Raw genomic sequence first — 26,901 nt, 5'->3', positions numbered from 1 at the left:
TATTTTGCTAGAATCCAAATTTTGGCACAAGCTAACGCGGGTGGCGATGTGGTCTAAACCACTGAGCCTCTTGGGCTTGCCGATCAAAAGGTCAGCAGTTCGAATCCCCACAACAGGGTGAGCTCCCCTTGCTCTGTCCCAGCTCCTGCCAACCTAGCAGTTTGAGAGCACACGAGTGCAAGTAGATAAATAGGTACCACTCCAGCGGGAAGGTAAACGGTGTCTCCGTATGCCGCTCTGGTTTTGCCACAAGCGACTTAGTCATGCTGGCCACATGACCCGGAAAAACTGTCTGCGGACAAACGCCGGCTCCCTTGGCCTGTAAAGCGAGATGAACACAACCCCAGAGTCGTTCACGACTGGACTGAACTGTCAGGGGTCCTTTGCCTTTTTTCTTTTTTAAAAACACTGGCTTCCTGGTGTGGTCTTGCAGGTTCCTCTTGAAGACGGGGCCTCCAGCTCTGGCCTGAGGCTGCTCCTCCCCTAGTAACCCCATGCAGTGGAGGCGAGGGGGGGAGGTTTCAGATTACACAGACACCCTCCTTGTTGAGACTTTCTTGTCCCAGCAGGCATTTTAAGGAAGTGTTCTGGTTTATGATACTTTTATTATTTCAATGTCTATATGGTTTTTAGACACCACTTAGAAATGCTACTGATTAAATGGTATATAACTGTCTTAAATAAATAACACACACACAAACACACATACAAACCAGTTAGATTGAAGGCTTGACTGTCTAGGCTCAGTGAAGATACAACTGCCCCACGTCCCACTACCAAGGTGTGAGCCAGGACTGGCTGACCTTTGCATGATGTTGGTGGAGGAAGAGGTCTCAGAGTACTGGCGCATGTGGATGATGTCACAACACCCCAACCCATGAGCCACACTGTGGTCCAGACCCAGACCCCTGAAGTTGTGCCAGTTCAGGGGCAACAGTGCTATTTCTCAACCCTCCAAAACTACCCTCTGTCTGTCCACACATACAATTCACCACTGGGATATCAAGGCAGACTTACCAGGGACAGGGAGAGAATTCTAGAAATCATTTTGCTCTGTTGTTCTTTGCCTGCCCCAAAAAGAGCAAGAGGCTCTTCTTGCCAGAAATGCAAGAGCAATCCTGAAGGATGAGGCTGACCCACAGAAGCACACAACATCCCACCTGTGGTGCTCACAGCTACAGCTTCCGGGGAACAAATAAGTTCTGAGAGGGCTGTGGGGGGCAGTCACAGAGTAGACCCTTCCCTCTGGCACCCTCTCCCCCTATCCGGATGCTCCTTCGAGGAAACAGAACGATGTCAAGTCGCAGGGAGAAAAACGTTTATAACTGCAACAATAAAATTGCTAGGCAACAGAATTAAACAGGAGGTGGCAAACAAGCCAGTGGATCTAAAGGGAAAGAGGCAAAGGGGTGTTCCAAAATCACTTGCTGCCTAGCACAGGGGCAAGGGAAGCAGCGGGAAGCAGCAGCGGGGAAGCCTCAAGGGGACCAAAGGCAGGCTGCTTCTCAACCCAACCTTTTTTTGAGGGGGGGGCGTCGAACAGGGGACCAGGCCTGTTGTTCTTGGCAGGTTGCTCCAAATGGTGGGCCTGGAGTGATTTTGCCCAGATGAGAAGCCAAGGGATAGAGGCCCCTGCAGCCATAGCCCTCTGGAATCAGATCACAAGACTGCAGAAAAGACGGCAAGACACCCTGCCCCCCCCGGAGGGAATCCAAGTCAGTGCAAGAGAAAGGGGGGCACTTTCACAGCCCCATAATATGATGGCAAGGGCACGAGAGCAGCCCCCTCCTGCTCTGGCAGCACCAATGTTCCTTCAGCTCTTGAGCAGAGGAGGTACCAAGCGCTCCCTCCTACCAACCCAGAAATGAGTCCGTTGGGCCACGGAGTGGAGCCTGAAAGGAGGAAGAGGTGGGCATCAGGTGGAAGGAGGCTGGCTGGACGGGGGAGACACGAGCACAAAGGGTTGGGCCGGAATATAAAAATAAAACTCTATGAGCCCTTGGGGGAAAGCAAAGCAGCCAAGCCACCAAGGTGCCCAAACCCTGACTTCGGCCAGTCCAGGACACTCGGCACCAATGTCTTTTGCGGTCAAAAACAAGGGAGGGGGAGATGCCATCCTCAGGAAATCCAGCTTCTGCATGTTGTGCAGTCTTTAGCAGGTTGTAGTGCCTGGAAGTCAGCAGAAAGGGGCCACAGACACTTGAAACTGACAGACAAATCTCCAGGGAGGGTCAGTCTGAGAGGGTCCAGCGGATAGAGGCACAGCCCCAAACCCAGAAGGGCAGCCTCCCCACCATGGCTGCTGTAGCTGCTACTGCAGATGAACGGAGGGCATTTGCTCTGACGCCACTTGGAACAGAAAAGTGCTTCTCGGGGGCCGGACAGAGTTTCCAGTGCTGCAGGGGTGCCAAAGCCTGCAGGCGGGCAAAGGGACTGGAGTCTGGAGGCACCAGCTGGCCAGGCAGCAGCCACAGGGCCAATAGGCAGAGCAAGACGCCGACGCCGGGCTAGTCTGGGGGAACACGCCGGAGGAGCTGTCTTCAGAGGGGGTGCAAAAGAGCCCAAGAAGTCACATGCAGATCACTTGTCTCCTGCAGACAGGAAAGGAGGTCCTCAGCACCCCACGGCCTTTGTCTCCAGCCACAGGGAGAAGCAAAGCCCCCCCCCCCAGCACCTCACTCCCAGGAGGGGCCACCACCTGAGCTGCAGGCCACAAAGAGGTTGCTGCTGTCCCCAGCTGGGATCCCTAGGCCTTTTCCAGCTCTGGCCAACTCCAGTGGGGGCAGCGGGCTTCTGACACCAAGCCCCCTCACCTATCCTCCTCAAGGCTGGCCCCGTCCTCGTCGCGGTGGCCGGCCGCCTCCTCCTCCTCCGCATCATCCTCGCTCAGATCCATGTTCAGCTCATTTCCCGCTTCGGGGTGAGGGTATGTGGAGCCACTGCAGAAAGAGAAGCCCACCACATTATGTCTCCCAAGGCCTCAAGCTGCCCTTTGGACCAGGAAGGGGACCCAGGGAGCAGGGGGGGTGGGGAGGCCTCAAAACCTGCCACTTTGGCAGGGACCCTGACCTGATGGAACGGCAGGTGAAAAAGACAATCCGCTTCAATCGCTTGTTGTAGAAGAAGTAGTTGAAGGACCACAGGCTGCCCTCTTCTCCAAAGGGGTCCGAGTCCAGGTCCGGGTTGTAGCTACATTGGAAGAAAAAGAAGAAGAAGTAGAAGTAGAAGAAGAAGAAGAAAAAGTAGAAGAAGAAGAAGAAGAAGAAGAAGAAGAAGAAGAAGAAGAAGAAGAAGAAGAAGGAGGAGGAGGAGGAGGAGGAGGAGGAGGAGGAGGAGGATTTGTTGTTAGCCGCTCTGAGCCTGGCTTCGGCTGGGGAGGGCGGGATATAAATAAAATTTATTATTATTTATCATTATACCCCGCCCATCTGGCAGGTTTCCCTAGCCACCCTGGGCAGCTCCCAACAGAATATTAAAAATGCAATAAAGCATGAAATGTTAAAAACTTCCTTAAAGAGGGCTGCCTTCTGATGCCTTCTAAAAGACAGATAGTTGTTTCTTCCCTTGACATCTGATGTGAGGGTGTTCCACAGGGCGGGCTGCCAGCAAAGCAGCCCCCACCCACCCCTTGGTGCCCGAGAGCAGCACTGGGAGCCCACCTGTAGATGTCGCACTCCGAGAGGCAGATCTCCTGGTCCACAGCATCCCACAGGTGGGGCTTCAGGGCGCTGAAATCCTCCCGCACAGCAGAAAAGAGGCTGCAGTTCACAGCGTTCACCACCTGAAAGAGACCCAGAGGGGAGCTTGGTGAGGGCCTGGTGCTGCAAAGAGGGAAGGGGCGCTTGTGTACGTTTGCCCCCCACCATCCCTGCACTGTCCCCAACGGGTTGGCCTGATCCATCCCATACAGGTACCCTTTTCACCAGTTTGCAAAAATCCTAGGAGGCAGGAAGCAGGTCCTGAGTAGAACTGCAGGGAGGGGTTTCATGCCAAGCGGATGTTTCCCCACCCCAAGCATCTCAGGGGCAAAAGATGCCCCTTCCTCTGTGGGAAGAAAAAAAATGGGAGGGAGATGGAGCCTTTAGGTCAATGTGAAGGAAATCCTTCTCTAGAAGCCACTCCCTGGGACCCTGGCACTTTTCAATGGGGGGGGGAGGGGGAGAAGAATTGGCAGGCATCCATGCAAAAAGCAGTGCTGGAGAACTTCTATCACGTGTGGGGCTATGAGACCCGGGATGCCAAGGAGGGCCAAGAGATCTGCTGACTTGTGTGGGGCCTGAAGGCCAGATCATCATAGCAGGGTGGGGGCTTACCCAGTTGAGACTCGGCTCCCGGCTGAATTCGTGGCTCTTGGCAGCGCTGAAGTCGTAGTCAGGACGGAAGGACTCGTTGAGGGTGGCTATCAGGTAGAAGAGGGTCTTGCGGCTGCATTTGTCGCTGAGGGGGCCCTCCTCATCGCCACTTTGGCTCTTGCTGAGCCTAGCACACAAGGGACAGGATGTGGTCAGTTACCTCTGCCTGGAGGAAGCCTGTGCAGAATGATCTTGACACAACAGCCTCAAAGCACCAGTTGAGAAAGGGCAGGGCCTGGGATGCTCCAGAGAACAGCAGCAGCATTTCATGTAGCATTAAACCAAGAATGGGGGACTCCAGTGTTACTGGACTCCCAACTCCCATTGGCCCCAGCAAGCCGAGAACAGGAAGTTCTGAGTTCCCCCCGGCAATATTTTTAATATTCTATTGGAAGCCACCCAGAGTGGCTGGGGAAACCCAGCCAGGTGGGTGGGATATAAACAAACAACAACAACAATAATTATTATTATAATACGGTGAGACTCTCCTGGCTTACAGAACTCTTAGCCAGCCCACCGACCTGCAAGGCCAAGTGAAGCTGGTGATGATGAGCCAGCTCTGCCTCGTCTGTGTGGGGCGAGGAAGAGACAGCACATACCTGCTGGGGCTGATCCCGGTGGTTTGAGGTGGGGACAGGGCCTCAAGCACGTGGGGCTGCCCTTCCTGGCAGAACTGCTTGAAGAGGTGCTTGTCGTCCCCGGCCATCTTGCAGGAGTAGCTCTCAATCCTGAGGGAAGACAGGCAAGACTCAGCTGGGGAGGTGGGGGGCGTATCTCACTTTGGAGAGGCCTCTGAGCTGCAGAAAAGCACTCTTGGGGCCACATGGCAAGATGCCCAGTTCAGGAGCTGCCTTGCCGCTCACCTGCCAATGATGTGTGCATCTCCCGTTTCCACCGTCAGCTGGGAGTTTAGGGCTTCAAAACTTGAGTTTTCCAACAGCTTCATTTTTTGTACCTCCTGGCGCTGGACTAAATTCTCAGTATTACCGCTTCTAGGTTGGAACTTCCTGGCAGTGACAGAGAGAGAAGGGCCTGTTAATAGACACTTCTGAGGAACAGAAGACGTTGGGATCTGCTGCTGCCCACCCACAAGGGGACACTATACTCAAAGCATACCAAAAGAGCAGACAGGGAAGGAGGCCGGCACTGGCTCTGGAAGACCAGCAAGGCATGGCTCATACAGGGATGCAGATGACCCCCCCCAGCTCTAGTCAGCACCTGTGAAATACTTTAGTGGAAAAGGGGAGAGTTTTGCGATACCCAAGCCTTGACACCTCCCATCTTGACTTCAACTCCCAAAATGCCACCCAACCATAATTCCATGCACTCAGTTGCACTTGGCCTCCAGATCTACGTTAACTAAAATAACAGTCTCTGTGGAGGAGGCAGGTGGAAAATTATCTGAGAACCGTGAGGTTAAGAAGAAAGCGGATGTGACAGCAATAAAAGAGAAGAGAGAAAGGTCACACGATCAAATGGTGAACCTAGAAATGTGTCCAAAGAATCCTCCTGGAGATTTTGTGGGGTCCTTGCTGTTTTGATTTTCTAAGGGAAACGTGGTTTACGAGAAACGTTCTCGGACGCTGGCGAGCATAGCCCGGGTGAGAGGCAAACCCTAGTCCCGAAGTCACGTCTGGCTGGGAAAGAGGATACACAGAAGGACGGGGGAGTTGGAAGGGACCCCCAGAGTCATCTAGTCCAACCCCCGCGGTGCAGGGCTCAGAAGACCGGCCAGGCCCCGCGAGGAGCTTCGGGTGCTTCAGCCTCGGGGGCGGAACGCGGCTCGGCTCCGCGGAGGGCAGAGGATGAGCGCCCAAGACCCAGAGCAGATCGGGGGCGCCCCCCCCCCCTCGCAGGAGACGGGCCTCCCACTCCACTTCCCGCCCCGCCTGCCGAAAGACTCGGCTTCCCATCATGCCCCGCGGCACCAAGGACGGCGCCCGCCGAGGCGGCCCCCGCGCGGGGCATGCCGGGAAGCGCAGTCCCGCCCCTCGCGGCCCGGACAGGCCCCGGGGCCCCGTTACCCACCTGCCGCCGCCGCCTCCTCCTCCTTCAGGGGCTGCGCGCCGTCGAGCAGCGCAGGCCGCGGGGGGAACTCGAAGCGGGCGTGGCCGCCTCAGCCGCCGTCGCCTCGGCCGCCGCCTGGGCCCGTCTCCGCCCGGCGGCCCTCAGGGGCCCCGCAGACCCGGCCATGGCCCCGCTTGCTAGTCGAGCGCCCGACGCGGAGTCGCTCTCCCGGCCTCCCTCCCTCCTTCCTTCCTTCCTTCCTTCTTTCCTGTCAGGCGAAGCGACCGACTTGACTCTTCGGGCTTCGAGCAGAGGACGACAACAAGAGCGAGCGGCTCCGCCCCGCGCGGGCAGCCATTGGGCGCCAGCCAGATCCCTCATCTCCATTGGACCAAGCGTGTGCCCATCACTCGGGCTGACGCATCCCAGTGGCTCCTCTGCACGCTAATCAACGGCATGTGTCCAGCCCCACCCGTTGGGCTAGAGCCGGGCTCTCATTGGCGGCCGCCTCAAGGCGCTGTCGAGCCGAGCGGGGAACAAAGAAGGGGCGGGGCAGCTGTCACTCAACGGGGAGGCCACGCCCCTTTCCCAGAGGGCGGGGGCGCGTCGGAGAGAGGCCGCGCGGGTCCAGCTGCGGAATCGGGACCTGCTTCTCTTTTTTTATATAGGTTTTATTTTACTTTTTTTTATTTTATATTTTGGAAATGTACATCCAGTTCTTTCCCCCCGAGGCCCCCAAGAAAGTGGGGCCCTAAGCTATAGCTTGTTTTATTTTATTTTTTTAATAAATTTTTATTAAGATTTTTTTTAAAGGTTACAGAAAAACAAGAAAAAACAAATGAAGAAAAGATATAAGTAAAAAACAGACAATACAATAAAAAACAATACAAAAGCAATAAAAAAATAAAAGAAAACATAAAAAACCCTTTACTTGCTTTCATTCACTTACCGTACTTCCTTGACCACCTCACACCTCCAATTTTTGTATTCTAGTTCAGTTAGATATTTCAGCAAATCCTTCCCATCTTAATATACTGTAATTTAATTTCTCTTCTTCCATCAACTCTTTTTACTTAGTCCTTTATATCTTTTCTGCTAAAACCACATAGTTTTATTCCAACATCTTTCTAACATTCCTTAATTTTACAATATTTCTGTAAATAAACTTTAAATTTCTTCCACTCTTCTTCCACCGACTCTTCTCCTTGGTCTCTGATTCTGCCAGTCATCTCAGCCAGTTCCATACAGTCCATCATCTTCATCTGCCATTCTTCCCAGGTGGGCAGTTCTTGTGTCTTCCAATACTTTGCGATGAGTATTCTTGCTGCTGTTGTGGCATACATAAAGAAAGTTCTATCCTCGGGACCTGCTTCTCCAATGCAGCCGCAATTCTTTTCCTTCTGGGAAGGCCAAGCATTTCAGGCAATCTTTTAATTGACCAGGATTATTCATTTGATTTCATTTTAAAAATTGCTCGCTGCTTTTTCCATATGAAGCAGCCACAAGACAGATGAGAATAATTTAAAACCAACCTAGGATATCTCCACAGCAAAAGCAGTGCAAATTCATCGAAAGGAGTGTTGTTGTGTAGCCTTATGAGGCTTTGCCCTCGGGTGGGAAAAATATTGCGGCTGGGAAAGGGAAGTGGGAGTCAACAGACACTCAAGGAATAGTTTCGGAGAAAAAGGTTTTATTTCTACCATCCATGAACTAGTAGAAGGAGCAAGTGTGATAAGTCACAAAAAGCATGCACGAAATTCACAGTCATGTGCACAAGCATATATACCCCTTTCCAGTTCCCTCCTCCTTTCTCCTCCCTCAGGAGTCCCTCTGAGCATGAACAGAAAGCTGTCTTGGGACTATTGGACTCTTCCCAGGAAAGGGGTTTCAGAGTGTTCAGATATGTTTCAATTTCTTGTTCTGGCATGGTTCCCAGACAGAAAGTAAGTTGCAATGTGGTTCTTTAGCAAGGCCAGAAGGCATGAGAAAGGCCTGAGAAACAATGGACTGTGTTCCATACCTTTGTTACAGCAGAGCGGAATATTTCTGATGCTTAGCTGCTGAGAAAATGATTTTGAAAAGCTCTGAGAAGCTTTGAGCCTGCTTTCGTGGGAGGTGCTTCGGGCCTAGGTGAGGTCACCTGTCCTCACCTTCCTTCAGTTGTTGTTGTTTAGTCGTTGAGTCGTGTCCGACTCTTCGTGCCCCCCTGGACCAGAGCACGCCAGGCCCTCCTGTCTTCCACTGCCTCCCGCAGTTTGGTCAGACTCATGTTCATAGCTTTGAGAACACTGTCCCACCATCTCATCCTCTGTTGTCCCCTTCTCCTTGTGTCCTCCATCTTTCCCAGCATCAGGGTCTTTTCCAAGGAGTCTTCTCTTCTCATGAGGTGGCCAAAATCTTGGAGCCTCAGCTTCAGGATCTGTCCTTCCAGTGAGCACTCAGGGCTGATTTCCTTCAGAATGGAGAGGTTTGATCTTCTTGCAGTCCATGGGACTCTCAAGAGGCTCCTCCAGACCAGAATTCAAAAGCATCAATTCTTCGGCGATCAGCCTTCTTGATGGTCCAGCTCTCACTTCCATACATCACTACTGGGGAAACCATGGCTTTAACTATACGGACCTTTGTTAGCAAGGTGATGTCGAAAGGAATAATAAAGCACAATTCTGCTCCAGATGGCTCACTAGTCCAAAAGCATTATAGAGTGACACAGCCCTAGCCTCTGTATTGGAATACCAGGGAAGGAACATTAGGTTTGCGTCCCTCAGGAGGGAGTTCCACAAAATTGGCGCGACCACCAACAAGCCCATGGGTCTTGTCAGGGGTGAGTATGTGGCAGCAAGCCGCTGAGGAAGGATTTAGCATTGGAGTTGGCTCACCTGGTAGAAGGCCGTCCTTCAAGCCTGCGAGATGTGTCTATTGTGGGCAAACATATTGCAATCAGTTTTGGTTGCCCTCTTTCATAGAAGTCATAGTCGTCAGTCTCTAATTATTATTAATAAACAATGACAGGACACTAGATCTCCTGTGGCAATTTGGCTTGCAAACAAATGCAGATGTTAAGTTCTTTCAGAGGGCTGCCCTAAACAGAAAGCCCAGCTGCAGAGAGGTTCTGGGAGGTGACAGAAGTCTCCTTTGGTGTAACTTCCCAAACACACTCCCAAAACGTGCTGGTGGAAGGAGCCCACTGTAGATCAGAGGGCGCACAGCCCATGCTCCCTGTTGACAGCGCTGCTCCACACCAGCCTGGGAGCTGGCACAAGGCCGGCCCTTCCCGCCGAGCTCCAAGGGGGCAGCAGACTTCTCTCACAAGGTGCCATCATAGCATTGTAGAGTTGGAAGGGATCCCAAGGGTCATCTAGTCCAACCCCCCACGATGCAGGTAGGTAGCATTGGACTACAACTCCCATCAGCCCCAGCCAGGAGGGCAGGCGAGTTCTTTCCAGGCTGCAGCAACTCCAGGGGGTGGCTGCAACCATCTTTCAAGAAGCCCAAGTGCTGCATCGAACATGCCATCCAAATATATATATATATATAGGAGGGCCAGGGCCGGATTTAGGTTTGATGAGGCCCTAAGCTCCTGAAGGTAATGGGGCCCTTTATGTGTCCTTTGTCAACAACAAATTGTTGCTGTTTTTTGTGTTGACTATAGGCTATATGGTAATTTATGGACCTAATAGGTCCATACACAACACAAAACACTGTTGCTGTATGAAGGTTTTATTTTATTTCTTTTTTATCTTCTATTTTGGAAATGTACATTCAGGGTTTTTTTCCTTTAATTTTTTGGGGGCCTCAAGAGAGTGGAACCCTAAGCTAGAGCTTATTTAGCTTATAGGTAAATCCGCATCGAAGGTGCCGTCCAAATATATCTCTAGAAGGGCTTCGGCTGAGCGGGTCCCCTCCTGGCCCGGAACCTCGGAGTCGGGCGGCAGTTTCCCCCCGGCGGCGGCGGCGGCGGGGAAGTGTACGGAAGCGAGCCGGAAGCGCCCCGCGGGAGCCTTGCTCGGCTTCCGGTTCCGGGCGGCGACTCGATGGCGGCGGCGCCGGGCTGCTCGCCGTCCCCGTCGGGCCTGGTGCTGCTGGCCTCGGCCAAGGCCTGGGTGCCGCGCTCGCCGGACGCGCCCTCGGCCTCGCCCTCCGGCCGGGAAGCGCAGCGCCTCTTCCGGCTCCAGCTCAGCGCGGCGCCCGGCCCCGAGCGCTTCCGATTCGGCTTGAGGGGCGCGGCGGAGTCGGGGGGCGAAGCGGTGAGAGGGGAAGGGAAGGGGGCCTCGGGGCGGGGGAGGCAGTGGGACCCATCCCGGGGCCGCCCTTGGCCTTCCTTCTCCAGGGAGCTCAAGGGGGGCGTGTGCTCCTCCTCCTCCTCCTCCTCCTCCTCTCAGCCCCCCACAACAACCCTGCGAGGCCAGGCCCCCGGTCGCGCCCACTGAGCTCCGGGGCCCAAGGGGAATTTGAACCCAGGTCCTGGTCCGCCCCTCTGGCGCTGCCCCAGAGGCTTGTCTCGCCACTTACCAGAGGCGGCTGCCTCCTCCCTGCCCTTGAAGCTCTTGGGCCAGCAGCTGCCCCAACCCGTCAGACCGGAGTGGGTGCATTTCAGCTGCTGGAGGGGGGGCTGCCCAGCCGTGGGGAAGCAGCGCCAGGGGCAAAGCCCAGGCTGTTTGGAGCCTGTAGCCACTGTCAGCCTTTCCTGGAAAATGTGCCTCTTCTCTGAGTGGTGCTGAAGGTGTGCCTGTTTCACAAGAGGTGCCCAAGAGGCCAGCAAAGTCATCCTTTACAGGATCTGTTTCTACCCCCCCACCCCCCACATTTTACAGGATGTCTCAATGTATGAACAATGCTTAGAAAAAGAACTAGGAGCTTCCTAAGTTTTATTAATAACAACAACATCCAGGGATTTGATCATAGGATATCCAGCTCATCTATCCAAGCAAGGATCATGGTAGCAGCCTGTTTCTGTTTCCCTTGCACTTCCATTTTGTTAAATGCACTGATTTATTGGATCAAGTAGAAAGGCCAGGTCCGTTCCTCGACATACCTTAGTCCATTGTGTGCTTCAAGTATGCCTGCTCATAATGTACTACTCATTAAAAACAATTACATCCCCACCTTTCAATCGCATACAAAAGTACCCAAAATGGCTTGCAGCCAACATGTTTAACAACAATTTGAGTCCTTGAGACGGTATTGGTGATCTAGCTCAAGGCATGCTTGGGGAAACTGATTATCTGGACCCACTTAAATCCAGTTTCAGGCCTGGGCGCAGCACTGAAACCGCTTTGGTTAGTGGCGTTTGTGGATTGTGCCTCATACCTTCTTGTTACCCCTATAACACCCTGCCTACCACACACAGGACAGGCCTCACACTCATCGTGAGGGGCTGTAAACAAATAGGGCAGAACAGGAAAGGGCACACAGGCTCCTCTTGCCTCTGCCAGTGGAGTTCTAAAGACACCCTCACCCCGAGGTAGTATCCAGTGTTCCTGCAAGAGACTTGGGGGTGTTTTGAAAGAGGACTGGACAAAGTCACAAAGGAGAGGGCTATTGATGGCTGCTAGTCACAATGGCTAAGCTCTGCCTTTGCAGTCAGAGGTAGTAATGCTTCTGAATAGCAGTTACTGGAAACCACAGGAGGGGAGAAGAGGGCTCTTGGGCTTGAATCCTGCTTGTGGCTTTCACGGAGGCCTTTAGCTGGCCACTGTAAGAATTATGGACTAGATGGGGCATTGGCCTGATTCAGCAGGTTCTCTCCTTCTGTTCTTAGGAGTTCCACTTGCAGAATGGAACTTCCCCCTCTTCTCTCTCTCCCCTGCAGTCCATACACCCTCAAAATCAGCTCTGGAGGGATGGGAGAACCTCTCAAGCAGTTTTGCACAGAGGGAGGAGAGGAAGGGGGCAAGTCCTCTTGTTCAAGGAGGGGTCTTCAGCAGTGGGAGCAGCTTTCAGCATGAGCACTGATGTGGGGGCGCCTGATGAGACTTTGCTGAAGAATAGAACGGGTGCTTTGACCCCTGTGTTGCTTGAGGTAAAGAGGCCTCAGCAAGAGCTGGTTGGGGCTGTTTGACTTTGCACTCGCCCACTAATGCTTTTCTGCCCCCAGGGCCTTGTTGAGTACAACCTCAGAGACATTTCCTATGAGGTGAAGACTGCCACGTGTCATGAGCTGAAGTTCTTAGCCCGCCCAGATGACCCCCTTGTTTTCCACTTTGAGGATGAGCATGAGGCACAGAAGTGGTGGACAGTTGTCAGCAGCTCCCTCCAGGAGCTCCAGAAAGGTCAGCCCCTGCCCTGGAAGGCACTTACAATGCCAGGGTTCGGCTTCTGGTAGTGAGAGAGGGCATGGCTCTTACACAAGCCATGGTTTGTCAGTTCTGAAGAGGTGGTCAGCAGAGGAGAGGCCTGCACTCTCAATGCAATCAGGTGCACCTGCCTTGATCTGTAGGGCAGTTAGTATAGCAGGAAGGTTGAGAAAATGGGTTGTTGTGGCTGAACAGCTCTGGGGTGGGGGAAACAATGTACCTCTGCGCCGCCCCCAGGCTCTCGCTTCTAGCTATGCACCTGAGCTGTACCATAAGACTCCTTTTCCAGGGCTGCTTCGGCTCCTAAACTCAGGAGGCTCTGCAGGTCGTAAGCTGTGCTATAGCCACCTGATGTCTAGCTGCATGTCAGGTGCATTTGCAGCGCTGACCAAGAGCCAGCAGTGATGAAACCTGGTGGGGCAGGAGGGTGGAGACAGACTTGCTCTGTCCTCCAGAAAACCCCCGAGGGAAACTGGTTAATTCTGCATCTTTATACTTTGGTAAACTCTCTGGCTTATTATTCTGAAGCCTAATCATTTCCTGTGTTAATGGAGTAGTCTCTGAATAGGCTCTGGTGCTCGAATCCTGCTTGCGGGTTTCCCACAGGCATTTGATTGGCCCCTGTGAGAACAGGATGCTGGACTAGATGGCCCATCGGCCTGATCCAGCGGGCTAGTCTGATCTTCTTATGTTCTGTGTCTGCCTGCTGGAGCACTTCTTCTAAAGTCTTTTCTCTCCCCAGCTACTGAGGGAAGCGGTTTGCTGACAGGACGGCCTTCTCCCCTTCCCTTGGCACTTTTCAACTCTCTGTCAGACATCGATGTCTCCCTGCCCTTGGAGCTTGCCAGGAAAGGTGGGTGCCTGATGGCGTAGGACACTTGTCCACTGGCAGTGTGCCCTTGAAGACACATCATAAATGCTACTCAGCTGCCAGGAAATGTGATGTTTGCATATTTGAAATTTCCTTCTACCTGTGCCCTTGAAGACTCATCATAAACGTTACTCAGCTGCCAGGAAATATGATGTTTGCATATCTGAAATTTCCTTCTGCCTGTATCAGGTTAGGCAGCTGGTTTTGTTGCACAATGGTAATGAGGAGTGGGTGCATTTCGTGAAGTATTGCTGAGAAGGTGAATTGAGAGGGAACTTGGTTTCAGTAATTGCCCAAAATCTCCCCCATATTTCTATGGCTTAGAAGCCATTTTGACAAGCAAGAGGTGAACAGATGAATAAATAATATCCATTTAAAAAACAAGCTATGTTTATACTTCCTGTTGAACCTTTCCTTCCCATTGACGCTAATCCACTGGGATTCCTTTGGTGCCCATGCAAGTATTCAGTTATTGATCGCATTAAAAGCACTTGGTTGGTTTTATTTCCTTTTATATTGACCTCTTCCCTGAGTGCCTGCTTGATCCACCACCTCAGTGGTGAGGAGTCGCTGGAAATACCCAGGGGCCAGATGCAGTTAAGTAGGGGGCCACATCCAGGGCTTGGGTTGGCTCCCCAGCCGTGCTTTGCGGTTTGCCCTGTATAGCACACCAGAGCAGCATAAATGTCCTGAAAGAGCGGCTGCTTGAGCTGGATGAGGAAGAGGGGGCTGCCCTTGCCAGCGATATTGTGAGCCCCTCCAACTGCCCCAACATTTTTTCATTTTTTAAAAAAAGTAAAAAACCAACCGGTCAACATAAATGAAGAGAAGAGTGTCATTTATTGCATTCATATCCCACCTTTCCTCAAGGAGCTCAAGGTTGTTGACACAGGTCCCCTCCTCCCCATTTTATCCTCGCAGGAACCCTTTGAGGTAGGTTAGTCCGAGGGTGAATGACTAGCCTAGGTCCACACCCAGTGAGCTTTGTGGCTAACTGGGGCTTCGAACCCTGGCCTCCCAGGTCCTCGCCCGAGTTCTGCTGCAACTGAAGACAACTAAAACCAATCCAATAGCTGCACGAGGCCTCTGTGTGACTACGAAAAGAGCAGAGTACAAATGCTCAAACCAGAATAAGATAAGAAAGCTTTTAGAACTCATTTGGAAGGAAGTCTTGGGTGTGACCACCTGCAGCAGCAAGCCAAGTGTGGGGCAGGGGGTGGGGCTGCTTTTGAGAGCTCTTGCCCAGCAGTGGGTGGCTCCCTAGGAGGTTTTCCATCACAGACCTTGGAGAAGTAGGGGAGGCGGGAGGCTTGCCTGAGATGGGGGGCACACAACTTAACCTGGCTGGCTCATGCCTGGCTTTGTCTCCTCCTCAGAGGACCTGGCGCTCCACCTGTCCACTGCCATTGAGCTCGGGGACGAGGAGGAGGCCATGCGCTGTGCCACGCTGCTCGCCCAGCAACACGCTGCTCTGCGGATCCTGCTGAAGGAGTCCTGCTACCCCACAAGCGAGATCAGGTGGGAGTGGAGGGCTGGGCAGGGAGCCGGTGTCTCTGGAGGAGGCTGGGTGGGTTAGGCTGTGTGATCTGGGGCCAATCCCCTGCACGCCTCCTCTTCTGAAGATGGCCGGTTGCGGGACACCCTTTGCTCGTCTCACTGGCCGATTCCCTTCCTTTTTAGCATGAAGGTGCAGGTGGAAGACGCCACTTGCTCGACGAGCATCACCACCCGCGTCCACACGTACACCACCATTGCAGGGCTCAGGCAGAAGGTAACCCGGGCACAGCTTTTCAGAGGCAGGGATGCTGTCTTCTGGCTCCCTCCCTGGGGCAGCTTCTGGGGGAAAGCGCCAACAACTGCCTGGCTGCTTGGCCTGCTGCAGAGGCCTTCAGACTCCCACTGACCCTGTCTCTGCTTCCCCCAGGTCTTTCAGGATTACGGATTCCACCCCAGCGTCCAGCGCTGGATTATTGGCCAGTGTCTCTGCGTGGATGACCGAACCGTTGGCTCTTACGGGATACGGAAGGACGGCGACACGGCCTTCCTCTACCTGCTCTCGGCAAAGGGCGCCCACCTCTCTGAGCAGCGCTTCAAGGAGGACAGGGACTGGGTGGTGCTGCAGCCGCCCCCCTCGCCCCTGGCGGACAACACGGATGCCAGGAACAAATTCAGCACCTTGCCCACCTGTCTGCCCAAGAAAAGTGAGCAGGCAGGGAGCCCTTTGGGGATGGCGGGGGCTCCTTAGTCAGGAAAAAAGGGGAAGGGGTTGCATCTGGCTAGAAGCAGGCGGTTCATTTCAGAACCCTTAGAACAGGTTACACCTCCCCCCAACGGCTTTTCTGCCTGCAAGTCAAGGCAATTTAAATCAGGAAGACAAAAGGCCAAATTCAGTTGCTAAAGTCCAGTTTCTCATTTATTCATATCTTTCCTACTCTGTGGTGCAAATCTGACCACTAGTCTACAACTATATGGCATATTGTTAACGTTGTTGCATCCTTACAGCCAAGCTTTGCATCTCTTTCTTACATCTGGATACACAGCTTGTGACAGTGTGTGGTTAAAGGTCCAATCCTAAAGCAGGATATAAATTCACAAATTATACTAATAGGAATATGTCCCTTTGTGCTGGGGGGGGGGTGGCGGGCGCTTAGGTTTGGCTGAGGGAGGGAGGGACATAGGAACTTGCATTCTGAGCACTCTTAACTCCTCCCTCTCTTTGTCCCTGTTGCTCCTTCTTGCTTTGCTCTGCCTTGGCCCCCCCCACCCCAAAAAGAGGAAACCAACAGCAACAAAAATGACCTGCCCATGACCAGTACAGTGGTACCTCTGGATACAAACGGGATCCGTTCCAGAGCCCCGTTCGCATCCTGAAGTAAACATAAGGCGCGTTTGCGCAGGTCGCAATTTACCGCTTCTGCGCATGCATGTGACGTCATTTTGAGCGTCTGCACATGCGCAAGCAGCAAAACCCAGAAGTAACGCGCTCCGTTACTTCTGGGTCGCTGCAGAGCGCAACCCGAAAATATTCATCCTGAAGCTACTTCAACCCAAAATATGACTATAGGTGGCAGTCAGGCCTGATGGCCTCTGGGAGTCAGGAGGACTTGTGTTTCCTGAAAAGGAAATGTATCTGATTTTTGTTAGAGTGCAAATCTGCATACCTGAGAAATGATCCAACCAGTTTTTCATGTTCATAGAAAAGCCTCCTTTAATGTATCTGGAAGAGTTTAGAGATTAACCATAGGGACAACATTTATTTGTTTACCTTTATTTAAACAAAGCTTGTGAACAGTCATTAAAATCTCTCCAATAGTTAACATGCTTATATTCAGACTGATCGATATTAACCTAGCTTTTGTGTAAGAGAAACTTTGTAATTGCGAAGTTCTTAGACCTTCTTCTTCTAAGCTGCCTTCTTCCGTTGCAGGTGTGAAAAATTCTAACAGGAAGAGGGATGTTGGTGAGAGCAGCCACTTCCTGGGAAAATTCCTCCCTGGCCACTCGCGAGCCCCTCCACCCCCGGCTGCCGCCCCTCCTCCCTCTCCCGTGCCGGTATGTACTCCCTCTGCTAAGTGGCAAAACTCAAGGCAGGCGTCTCCCCATATATATGGGCTCCCTGTGGCCTTGTCTCCCCTCACCCCATAGTCTGCTCAAGAAAGGGGCCAGAGCGCCTTCTGGGGTGGGTCTCATCGCCCAGCAGGAAGCACAAGTGGGAGAGGGGTGGTCCTGGGGCACGTGGCTGCATCCTGGCCCACGGCCTCTTGGACAGGGGCTGTCCTTGCAGGCGCCACGTCTAGCGGCCCCTTCCTCCTCCTCCTCATCTCCCATTGCAGACTGGCTGGTCTTGCCCCACCTGCACCTTCATCAACAAGCCAACCCGGCCCGGCTGCGAGATGTGCAGCACAGACCGGCCTGCCAACTATGTGGTTCCCGGGAGCTACAGGCCGGATGAGGTGGAGCTGTGGCGGATGCAGCAGGAGAAGGAGGGCATCTTACAGTACCAGAAGGTAGGTCTGGGTAGCTCCCTTCCTGTGCCTCATAGTCTGCTGGAGAAGCTCCCTGCAGGGGTCTGAAGCTTTGTGCGCTGTTCCCAGCTCTCTTGGCTCTTTTCTCGAGCTCCCTCTCCTTATGCAGCTCCTTAATGTGGCGTTCCCAAAGCAAAGGAAGGATTAGACTCTGATTAATAGAATGCACACACAGGCTTGACCAGCAAGACTCTGGGAGGAGTGCATATAATAATTCCTCTCCACCCCTCCGCCCAGGTCGTTTTATTCACAAAAGAACTTTTTACACAGTGTTCATAAGAACCAATCAGATTTCCTCTGAGCGTTTCAAAAAAACCCACGTGGGACAAAGTTAAAGTTAAAAGTAGAAAGAGCTAATTTCTTACTTGAGCATGCATACGTAATTCAGAGTAAATAAAGGAGGAAGCAAGGAGGAATGCTTTTAGAAAACTCTGGAGGTCATAAGCAGCAATAAGCGAGAGGGAGGATAGGTAGTATTTGCCATCTCCTTGTGAACGATTAACAAACTACATCAAAGCTAACTATCATATTTACGACCCAGGATGCCTGAGGCTGCAGCCGTCAAGTGGTCTGTGTCCTAGGATGCTTATACATGCCTGTCAGGCAGAGAGAAATGGGCAGTAGAGGAAAAATGGCTTAGATGTAGAAGCTTGTGGGATTGGATCAGAAATTATTGTCAGTGAATCAAACCCAGTCAATGCAATGTTTTCATCACGGACACAATGGCCTGATGCATATTTTATAATTGCTCATAGTAATCCCACCTGACCCCACACTCTGGATATTTGCACTCCTACACTTAAGAACCCCAAAAGTGTCCTTCAGCAGCTGGATGAGGCCAAGGGGAGCCTGTCCAGCCCAGCCAGCTGTCGTCCTAGTGGACAACCAGCTGCCTCTTCTGGGAAGCCCACAGGCAGGACCTCAAGGCAGGACCTAAAGGCAGCAGTAGCAACACTCTCCCCACTTGGCATTCCTCCCAGCACCTGGTGTTATTCAGAGGCCTTTGCTGCCTACAAAAGCTGGTAGCAGTCCAAGAAGCCAGCTCCCCAACTGTGTTCTGGAGGTTTTCAAAAGTATTCCCCATTTGAGAGGCACTTGCTGTTTCAAATTTGCTCGTAGAGTCTCCATGCAGATTCTTCTTAATTCTGGCATTTCTAATTAGATGATGATGGTAAGTTCAGCTTATTAAATTTATTGATCACGTCACCAAAGGGAGTCCCAAAGCTATTTATAAGGGAAGTGCTATAAATTTACATAATAAGAAATGTGCTAAAAAGGTGTTCATCCAAAATCACTTTAGTTCTGCACTGGGGTAGGTTGCTGCCATTGTGGTCTACGAGTGGAGTATAAATTAAGGAATAAAACTGCTGAATGGAGTAAAGCAGGGTTGAAATGAACATGTCCTCTTTCCGAGGCTGCAGGTGCCTGGAGTCCACTTCCAGGACGGTCCTGAGAGTGAGGTCAGGTTCCCCCTTCCCCTCTGTCATGGCCGACGTCACACCTCTGAGTTTAAACATCTTTGGGCACAATCTCTGCCTGCAAAGGGAGGGAGGGAGGGAGGGAGGGAGGGAGGGAGGAAAGAGCCCCTTACCTTTCTCATGAAGTTGTCTCCCAACATCTTGGTGATGTCAGCTGGTTCGTCAGATGGGCAGCTTAGGGTCTAACATACTGGCCAAATCCTGCTCCTTAGCTATGTAGGTGATGTTTAGTTCTTGCTTGATTCATTTTCTTAAATAATGAGATAATAATTATGATTTGATTGTCCCTTTTAATGTTTCATCGGTGGTATATTTTTAGTGCATTGTTTTCGTCACATTTCCTGTAAATACGAAAAACATGTTGTTGTCGAGTACACCAAAAAAAGAATAGAATTTCAAAATCTCTTGGGCTCCGTCCTTCTCCTTCTGTGCTTTCCAAGGAGGGTGGGCTCTCAGGCAGGGCTGCAGTCCATTCGGGGGGGTGTGTGTGTGAAGGTGCGTCAGGCTCCAGGCAGCAATCTCTGGCGGTGGCAGCAGCAGTGGTGGCGGCAGCACCTGACGACTCTCTTCTCTTCTTTCTTCTTTCTCTTGTGGCAGGAAAAAGGAAGGAGAGAAGACGGTTCCGCTGTGCCCTGTGCCCACAGCCTGGGAACCCCGGACGACTTTATCCACCTCTCCTCGGAGTTCTCATAGCCCTCCTCAGAGCCGGGGCCGCCCTTGCCACCACTGCCCCTCCCAGCCTTGCAGTGGGGACGTGTGTTAGTCCCGGCTGCAGCACCAAGGGCTGCCAAGATGAGCCAAGCGGACAGTGAAGCCCAAGGGGCAGGGCAGGGCTGGGCTTCTGCGGCTGCCCTTCACCTTCCTCTCTGAGAACAAGCAGCTGAGAGTCCCTGCTGGCCCTGGGCGGCTTCACTGGCTGGCCGGCCTTTGAGCAAGGCAGGGGGTGCAAAGCCATATGGGGGTGCTTTGAGAGCCCCCGGTGACAGCAGCAAGAGCTGGGTCCCACCTGAGCAGCTTTTGGGGCGCAGCCATGCAACGCTTGTGGGTTTGCCTAGCCTTCCCCCTTGCCCCTCCATTCCACCTGCGTCTTGGAGCTCGGCCCATTTCCCAGCTCAACTGGCAGCTGCCCAGCCTCCCTGCCTCTCGCTCATGGAAGACTGGAGCTGTGTGAGCCTTCGAGGTTGGAGCCAGGTCAGTCTCCTGGGCCACGATAGCCCCTGCAGTGGGGCTGCCACCTGAATACAATGAGCTGTTCATAGGTTGTGATCCCCACCATGAAAATGTGTGTGTGTGCACTGTTTGCCCAGTGGAGGCAGTCGATCTGCTGTATTTGACGCTGTGCATCGGATCTGTGGGCTGCCTGCCCAACCCACGGAGCCCGTTGCCCTACAGGAGCTTCCTTCCTTTTTGCCCCGCAGTGCCTTCCTCCCTCAGTTGCCTCTGGCTCTCCTCCGCTCTGTCCTTAGGCCTGCACAGCCAGGGCGTCGTTGCTGCTTGCCAGGAGCCTCCCGCTTGCTGGCTTTGTGCTCCTCGCTCCGTTGGGGCCTGCGTTGAAGGTCTCTCCCCCCTCCGCCCCTCATGGAGGCTGCTCTCCCCGTGTGCCTTTGACCAGGAGAAGCCATGGCCTGCCCAGCCCCTGAGGTCAGGCAGCGTTTGAACCGCAAGGCCAGGCTCTGCCTTGGGGACTTGCTTATGCTGATGCTGGACTGGAAAGAGAGACCCTCTGCCTGATAGCACTTTGAAAGAGAAATGCTGTAACCCTCTCCCCTGAAGGTGGCTGTTTCTCAGTGGGTCAGGGGGTGCTGCCGCCTGAGCCTTGGGGGTCTGCCCCAGCTCCTGCTCGTCCCAGCCAGCAGATCTTGGAGCAGGTGGCTCCCCTGGCCCCTGATGGGGCAGCAAACGCCCTTCTCTCCCTCTCTGTACTGAACACTGATTATTCAGCAGCAGAGGTTTCGGGACCTGTTTTGAAATGGCTTGATTTCTGCATAACGTGTTTGTAAATTTGATTTTTAAAAAAATGAATTGGAGAGCAAATCCTTTGTTCTATTAAATGATTCATTTGGGCTTGACGGTCCATCCTGGTACTTCTCTGTAGCGTCATTGATGGGAAAGGGGGCAGGGGCTGTTCAGGAGGTATGCGTGTGGGTGGGGGGATGAGAGAGGGCGGTCCTCTCTGAGCCACAAAGTGGGGACTGAGGGGTCTCTGCTGTGAGCTTCCCCTCAAGAGAATGTCAGTGAGGCTCTCTTTGCCACAGGCGGCCCTTTTGCCTGCGAAGGAGTTGCTACAGCCACTTCAAGGGTTGGAGCAGCCTCACCGCCTCGCCCCCCCCCCTTGCTGATTTCATGGGCGTCTCATGTCTGGGGAAGTGCAACAGGTTTGCATTCCTTGCTTTAGTGGGGTACATAAAAACAAGCCACCAAAATGGGACAGCAAAAGAATAAAAACGTATCATAAAACTGAGCACTGCCTTAAATTGTTTGCTGGAACAAGGAAGTCTTAGTCATGTGCCTAATTTCAACTAGCAGGGAGTTCCACAGGTTCAGGCCCACTACACGGAAGGGGCAGGAATTAAGTTGTTTCATGGACGATGAGGCCTGCTTTCACATGGAGTTTTCCCCCTCCCTTCATATCCCTAACCCGCTAAATCTCTGAAGGTTTGGGGGATACCCCAGAATGGGTTTAGCAGCCCCCCAGAGGCGTGAGAAGCCCTGTTGTGCAAGCAGACCCCCACACCTAGCACTACACTGGATTCCACCCACTGTTTTATTCTGTCGCGGCTTTTAAAACTTTGCTAAGTTCTGCATATTAAATATTTTATGAATTGCTTTGAGACATTTTGCAAAAAAGTGAGGCACAATTAGGCAAGCCTAGAGGAGGAGGGAGCCAGCAAAAAGCTCCTTCCATTGCCGGGGGCTGGACTAGATGACCCCTGGGTTCCAACTCACTCAGTTCCATAATTCTGTGAATGCTGCTGTGATGTGCTTGCCAGACATCTCAGGATCCTGATTCCCCAAGAGTTGGAGACTGAAAGCAGGAAGAAGCTGCCCTTCCCCTCTGTCGTTTCTAGAGCAGAGAGCCATTTGGAATGGAAACAAGCCCTATAATAAAATCGCAGAAGAATAAAGCACACCCATTGGGTTGGGTCAACAGCAAAGGCCTTCAGAGGCCTGAGCAAGCAGATCCGTCTTGGCCAAGTCTTGGCAAGATCCTGCGGGTGCCAGTTGCCCTGGTCAGGGGAGGGTCTTCCGCAGGTGGTGAGGTAACCCCCTTTACTGGACTGCCTTAGAGGGGGTGTTGCAAAGGGCTCCTGAGATCAGCCACCCAAAGTGTGCATTATCTTCCAACATTCTTGCTGCTCTTCAGAAGCTGATGCTTTGGGACACCACCTTCATTTTATGCCTCTTCCCAGAGCATTTGTTCCAGAGTCTTGCATCCTACTTTTCCCATCAGGCTTTTTTTGGGGGGGGGCACTGGCACCTTCACTCCATTTCTGTCATGGGCCGGCTGGATGCAGAGGAGTGGTGTGAGGCTCCAGCCGGGGAACCCCCAGGGGAAGGCTCAGAGCCCGGGAATTGGTGGTGGGACAAGGATGCCTGGTCAGAGGGACCAGTGGGAGCAGGAGGCGGTGGAAGCTGAAGAGGCAGCAGGGCTTAGTGAGCAGGAAGAGGCTGTGGCAGAGGGCAGTCCAGACTCAGAGGCAAGAGACAGAGGGGAGACCGGCTTCTGAAGACTCCATGGGGTCTCTCCCTCCTGCTGTGACCAGCTCCCCTCCCCGCTGGTCTCCCAGAACATGCAGAGAAATGGAAAGGGCAGAGGAGGAGGAGAGCTGCCACAGTCTCCGCTTGCTTGAAACAAACCCTGGAGAGGAGGGGACTTTGGCAGCTGTGGGAAGGTGGGGGTCTTCAGTCCTTGCAACTGCCTTATTGGGGCAGGACCTGCTGGGGAAAGTTGCTGAGATCACTGGGCCTGAGCTGTTTTGGTTCCTTTGAATAAAGAGGTAACTTCAACTATACCGGTGGGTTTTTTAATTGCTGACCTTCAATCGACTCCGGCTCGTGATAATATCTTTAGGCACCAGGCAAAAATGCCCAATGTTAAAACAATCTGCAGCCTTTTAAATGTGCCTGGCGGTGGGCGGGTTGTGTTTTTTTCTTATTATGTTACGCATTTTGCATTTTTATGTTGTAAACCACTAAACCACTCTCTGATCTTTGGGGAAAGGTAGTATTACAGTGGTACCTCGGGTTACAGATGCTTCAGGTTACAGACCCCGCTAACCCAGAAATAGTACCTCAGATTAAGAACTTTGCTTCAGGTTGAGAACAGAAATCGTGCTCCGGTGGCGCGGCAGCAGTGGGAGACCCCATTAGCTAAAGTGGTGCTGACCCTCCAAATCTCACCAGCCTGGGTGGTGGGTGTGCCCAGGCTGAGCCCACTACCCACCTTTAACCAGGGGCCTGCGGCCTGCCTGCTGGGCAACCACCACCTGCCCCTATTTGCCCCCTCCAGGCCCTGGAGCAAGAGCGGCTGCAGAACTTCCAGCAGTTGCAGCGGCTGGATGAGGCGGCGCTGGTGCCCAACCGGGAGGAGATTGAGTGCCGCATCTGCTACCTGAACGTGGAGCCTGGCGAGGGCGTCCTGCTTCGGGAGTGCCTGCACAGCTTCTGCCGGTAACCTGGCCTGCCTGGGGAAGGAGGGACGGGGGGGGGGGGGAGGAAGGAAGGAAGGGTGCTGTGGCCTGACCCCGCTGCCGTCCCTTCTCCCTCTCCAGGGACTGCCTGCGCCAGCTGATCAACTGCAGCGAGGAGCCCCAGGTGGCCTGTCCCTTTCGGGACGACTCCTATGCCTGCAGCAGCCACCTCCAGGACAGAGAGATCCGGGCGGTGAGTCCGCAAGGCTCAAGGATCCCTCCGGCCGGGTCCCTTGGGCAGCTCAGCTCCCCCTTGCCCTGCCACCGACATCGAGAGTGGTTGGAGATGCAGAGTGGCATTTTGAGCAGCCAGCTCCGGAGGTCTTTTTTGCAGAGCTGGGTCCTCCTGCAGACGGAGGGAGTGGAGGAGGCTGCCATGGCCAGACCCCTTGATTTCCACCCCCTTCCGGCCACGGAAGCCAGGGGGTGTCCCCCGGCCAGCCCATGCCCTGCCCTCCCTCTCTCTGGGGCTCTGAGCCAACTCCCTGGTCTCCGCAGCTGGTGTCGTGGGACGAGTATGAGCGCTTCCTGGAGCGGCGGCTGGCCGTGGCCGAGAGCAGGGCCCAGAACAGCTACCACTGCCAGACGGCCGACTGCCTGGGCTGGTGCATCTACGAGGACGACGTCAACGAGTTCCGCTGCCCCATCTGCTGGGCCCTCAACTGCCTCGTCTGCAAGGTGAGCCCAGGCAGGGGCAGCACTGTGTCCTCGGCCCTCCACGGGGACAGGCTTAGGGGCTGGAGGCCCACAGGTGGGGATTGGAAAGAATGAAGGAGAAGTGCTGGCAGTCCTGCATTGCAGGGACTAGATGATCCTTGGGGGTCCCTTCCAGCTCTACAGTTCTGTGATTCTGAGGGGGTTCGGGTGCTGAAGGTGGCCAGAGCACAGGGCCCCCCCCCTCCAACGTCTTGGAGGTCTCCCTCCCTCATTCTGCCCTCTGAGTTGTCAGCAGCCTCCAGTCTGTTTTCTAGCATCTTTCAGAAACACTGGAGGGGAGAAATCTTGAAGGAATCAAGCCACCGTATTTTTTTGCTCCATAAGACGCACCTGACCATAAGACACACCTAGTTTTTAGAGGAGGAAAACAAGAAAAAAATATTCTCAACGCAACAGTGGATGTATGATTTTTGTGGTTCACACTGTGGCCACAGACATGTGATTTGACGGTGAGTTTGGGGTAGCCCAATGCAAAAATCCTGAGGATCCATGGGCTTTTACCTCCTGCCTCCCGGGCAGCAGCCTCCTTTATCACTCCCGATCGCTTGCTGATCAGCTGCTTCCTTTAACACCCACTTCCCTCTTGTTTGCTTAAGTGTCTGTTCCTTAGCTGGAGCAGTTTTTTGCTCCTCTTCTTTTAATTTCTCTCCTCATTGCTTTAGTATTCCTATCTCCTCTTCTTGCAAGTTCGCTGTCTTTACTTCCTTTGTGTCCTGGCCCCAGGCTTCAGCAGCCCCTGGGGGGAGGGAGGCAGGATGGTGGCAGTTTGAGCAGCAGAAAGGAACCCTTTGCAGGGAGGCCGGGGATTTGATTCTCTGCCCTCCACCCGCAGGCCATCCACGAGGGCATGAACTGCAAGCAGTACCAGGACAAGCTGCAGTTCCAGGCTCACAACGACGCTGCTGCCCGCCAGACCAGCAACATGCTGAAGGTGAGCTGGCCGGGAGGGAGGGAGAGGGGGCTGTATTTCACGGCAGGGGCTGGGGCCGGCCTCGCTTCCTCCCACCCCAATGAAACGTTCAAAGCCCAAGTTCCTTGGCACGCTATTCAGCCCTGTCGCCTGGGCTGTGGGCACCGGCAGAGCCGACCCTTAGGATACCTCAAGGGGATCAATGCCGGGTGGGGGGCGGTAAGATGGGGAGCAGCTCAAAGGGACTGGACAAGGGTGCATTTTCCTCTTGGCACAAAGGGCATGATGGGGTTGGACCAGGTGAGCCGTGGGAGCCCCTCCCCTCTATGGATCTACGGCCACCCTCTCTCTGTCTCCACCAGACGCTGGTGCAGCTAGGAGAGGCCATGCACTGTCCCGTCTGCCGCATCGTGGTGCAGAAGAAGGGGGGCTGCGACTGGCTCCGCTGCCCTGTCTGCCAGACGGAGATCTGCTGGGTGACCAAGGGGCCGCGCTGGGGGCCTGGGGTAAGCACCGGAGGGAGGGGGCTCAGGGGCTGGCACACCAGGCAGGAGGAGGGGCGAGAGCCAGGCTTTGCCTCCCGAAGGGACTAACGGGGGGGCTGGACGAAAAGGGGGGCTGGCTGGTGAGCTATTACCCAATCTTCAAACCGTCCAACAGATGATGTGGCCCAGAAAGCTTTGCAATGTGCAGAGGGTATCCCAGTAGAGAGATAAATGGAGGGGTGAGGGCGGCCAGAGGATCGGAAGTATTAAGGGCTTTCTCAGAGGGAGATGGACTGTGTGCTGAAGCAAGTCTGTGTGCTGAAGACCTGCCTTGCGGACTTGGGGAGAGAGGCTCCTTGGGAAGGGGGCTTGGATACCTCCAAAGCACAAGGCCATTAGGAAGCTCCACTCTATGGCACTCCCTTCCAGGGCGGCTGGTCTCCCCCTGATGCGCTTTGTCCTCCTCCCTGGCAGGGTCCCGGTGACACCAGCGGAGGCTGCCGGTGCAACGTGGATGGGGAAAGGTGCCACCCCCAATGCCAGAACTGCCACTGAGCGCCTGCCCAAGGGGCATCAGATGCTGCCAGGACTCCCATCGGCAAGGAAGGAGCCTCTGCACCCAGAGAGAAGAAGCAGCCCGTTGGAAGCCGGCCCTGGGGAGAGGCCTCAGCAAGGCTGCCTGCTCCCTCCCCAGACTTTAGAGGATGCAGCAGATGAAAGACCCACCCGCCCCACCCACTGTGGCTGCAGCAGGTGCTCTGCCCCCCACTCCCTGCACTGACCTCCGAGGGGCGGCCACGCTCCCCTGCCTGAGGGAAGAAGGGGCTGCTTTGGCCCTGCCCTGCCTCTGCCCCACTGTGCCTTTGAACCCCAACCCTCACCCCTTTTGCACTACCAGAATCTCACTCCGCGACCCCCTGGCCAAGGAGACTGGGCTCCCCAAAGGGGTCCCACTCCTGGAAGCACCCTCGCCTCAACTGACAGCCCCCGGCGTGGGGTGCTAAGCTTTGGGGGGCAACATCAGCACCAAGGAAGGGGGAAGGTGCCCAGGATGTATGCTGCTGCACAGGAG

At 53.9% G+C, this 26,901-nt stretch overlaps 2 protein-coding genes across 2 annotated transcripts; one reads left to right on the top strand and one right to left on the bottom strand.

Moving 5' to 3' along the window:
• Positions 1-1,301: 1,301 nt before the first annotated feature.
• On the bottom strand, positions 1,302-6,532 carry MAF1 (MAF1 homolog, negative regulator of RNA polymerase III). The gene is made up of 8 exons (XM_081917962.1): positions 6,381-6,532; positions 5,216-5,359; positions 4,952-5,080; positions 4,314-4,479; positions 3,660-3,781; positions 3,070-3,189; positions 2,814-2,939; positions 1,302-2,591 (listed from the first exon to the last, which is right to left on the bottom strand). Exons 2-8 carry the CDS (start codon positions 5,296-5,298, stop codon positions 2,570-2,572), a joined length of 768 nt encoding a protein of 255 aa, XP_081774088.1. The 5' UTR covers positions 5,299-5,359; positions 6,381-6,532; the 3' UTR covers positions 1,302-2,569.
• Positions 6,533-10,382: 3,850 nt separating this feature from the next.
• On the top strand, positions 10,383-26,893 carry SHARPIN (SHANK associated RH domain interactor). The gene is made up of 14 exons (XM_081918806.1): positions 10,383-10,603; positions 12,454-12,628; positions 13,395-13,505; positions 14,900-15,041; positions 15,204-15,294; positions 15,448-15,724; positions 16,951-17,075; positions 17,357-17,530; positions 23,537-23,697; positions 23,799-23,910; positions 24,216-24,395; positions 25,267-25,365; positions 25,707-25,850; positions 26,304-26,893. Exons 1-14 carry the CDS (start codon positions 10,391-10,393, stop codon positions 26,382-26,384), a joined length of 2,085 nt encoding a protein of 694 aa, XP_081774932.1. The 5' UTR covers positions 10,383-10,390; the 3' UTR covers positions 26,385-26,893.
• The last annotated feature ends 8 nt before the right edge of the window (positions 26,894-26,901 follow it).

The sequence above is a fragment of the Podarcis melisellensis genome, assembly GCF_964234715.1.
Source record: "Podarcis melisellensis genome assembly, chromosome: 7".
NCBI lineage: Eukaryota > Metazoa > Chordata > Lepidosauria > Squamata > Lacertidae > Podarcis > Podarcis melisellensis.
Note: the sequence above shows the minus strand (reverse complement) of the source record. Positions and strands in the feature narration are given on the sequence as shown.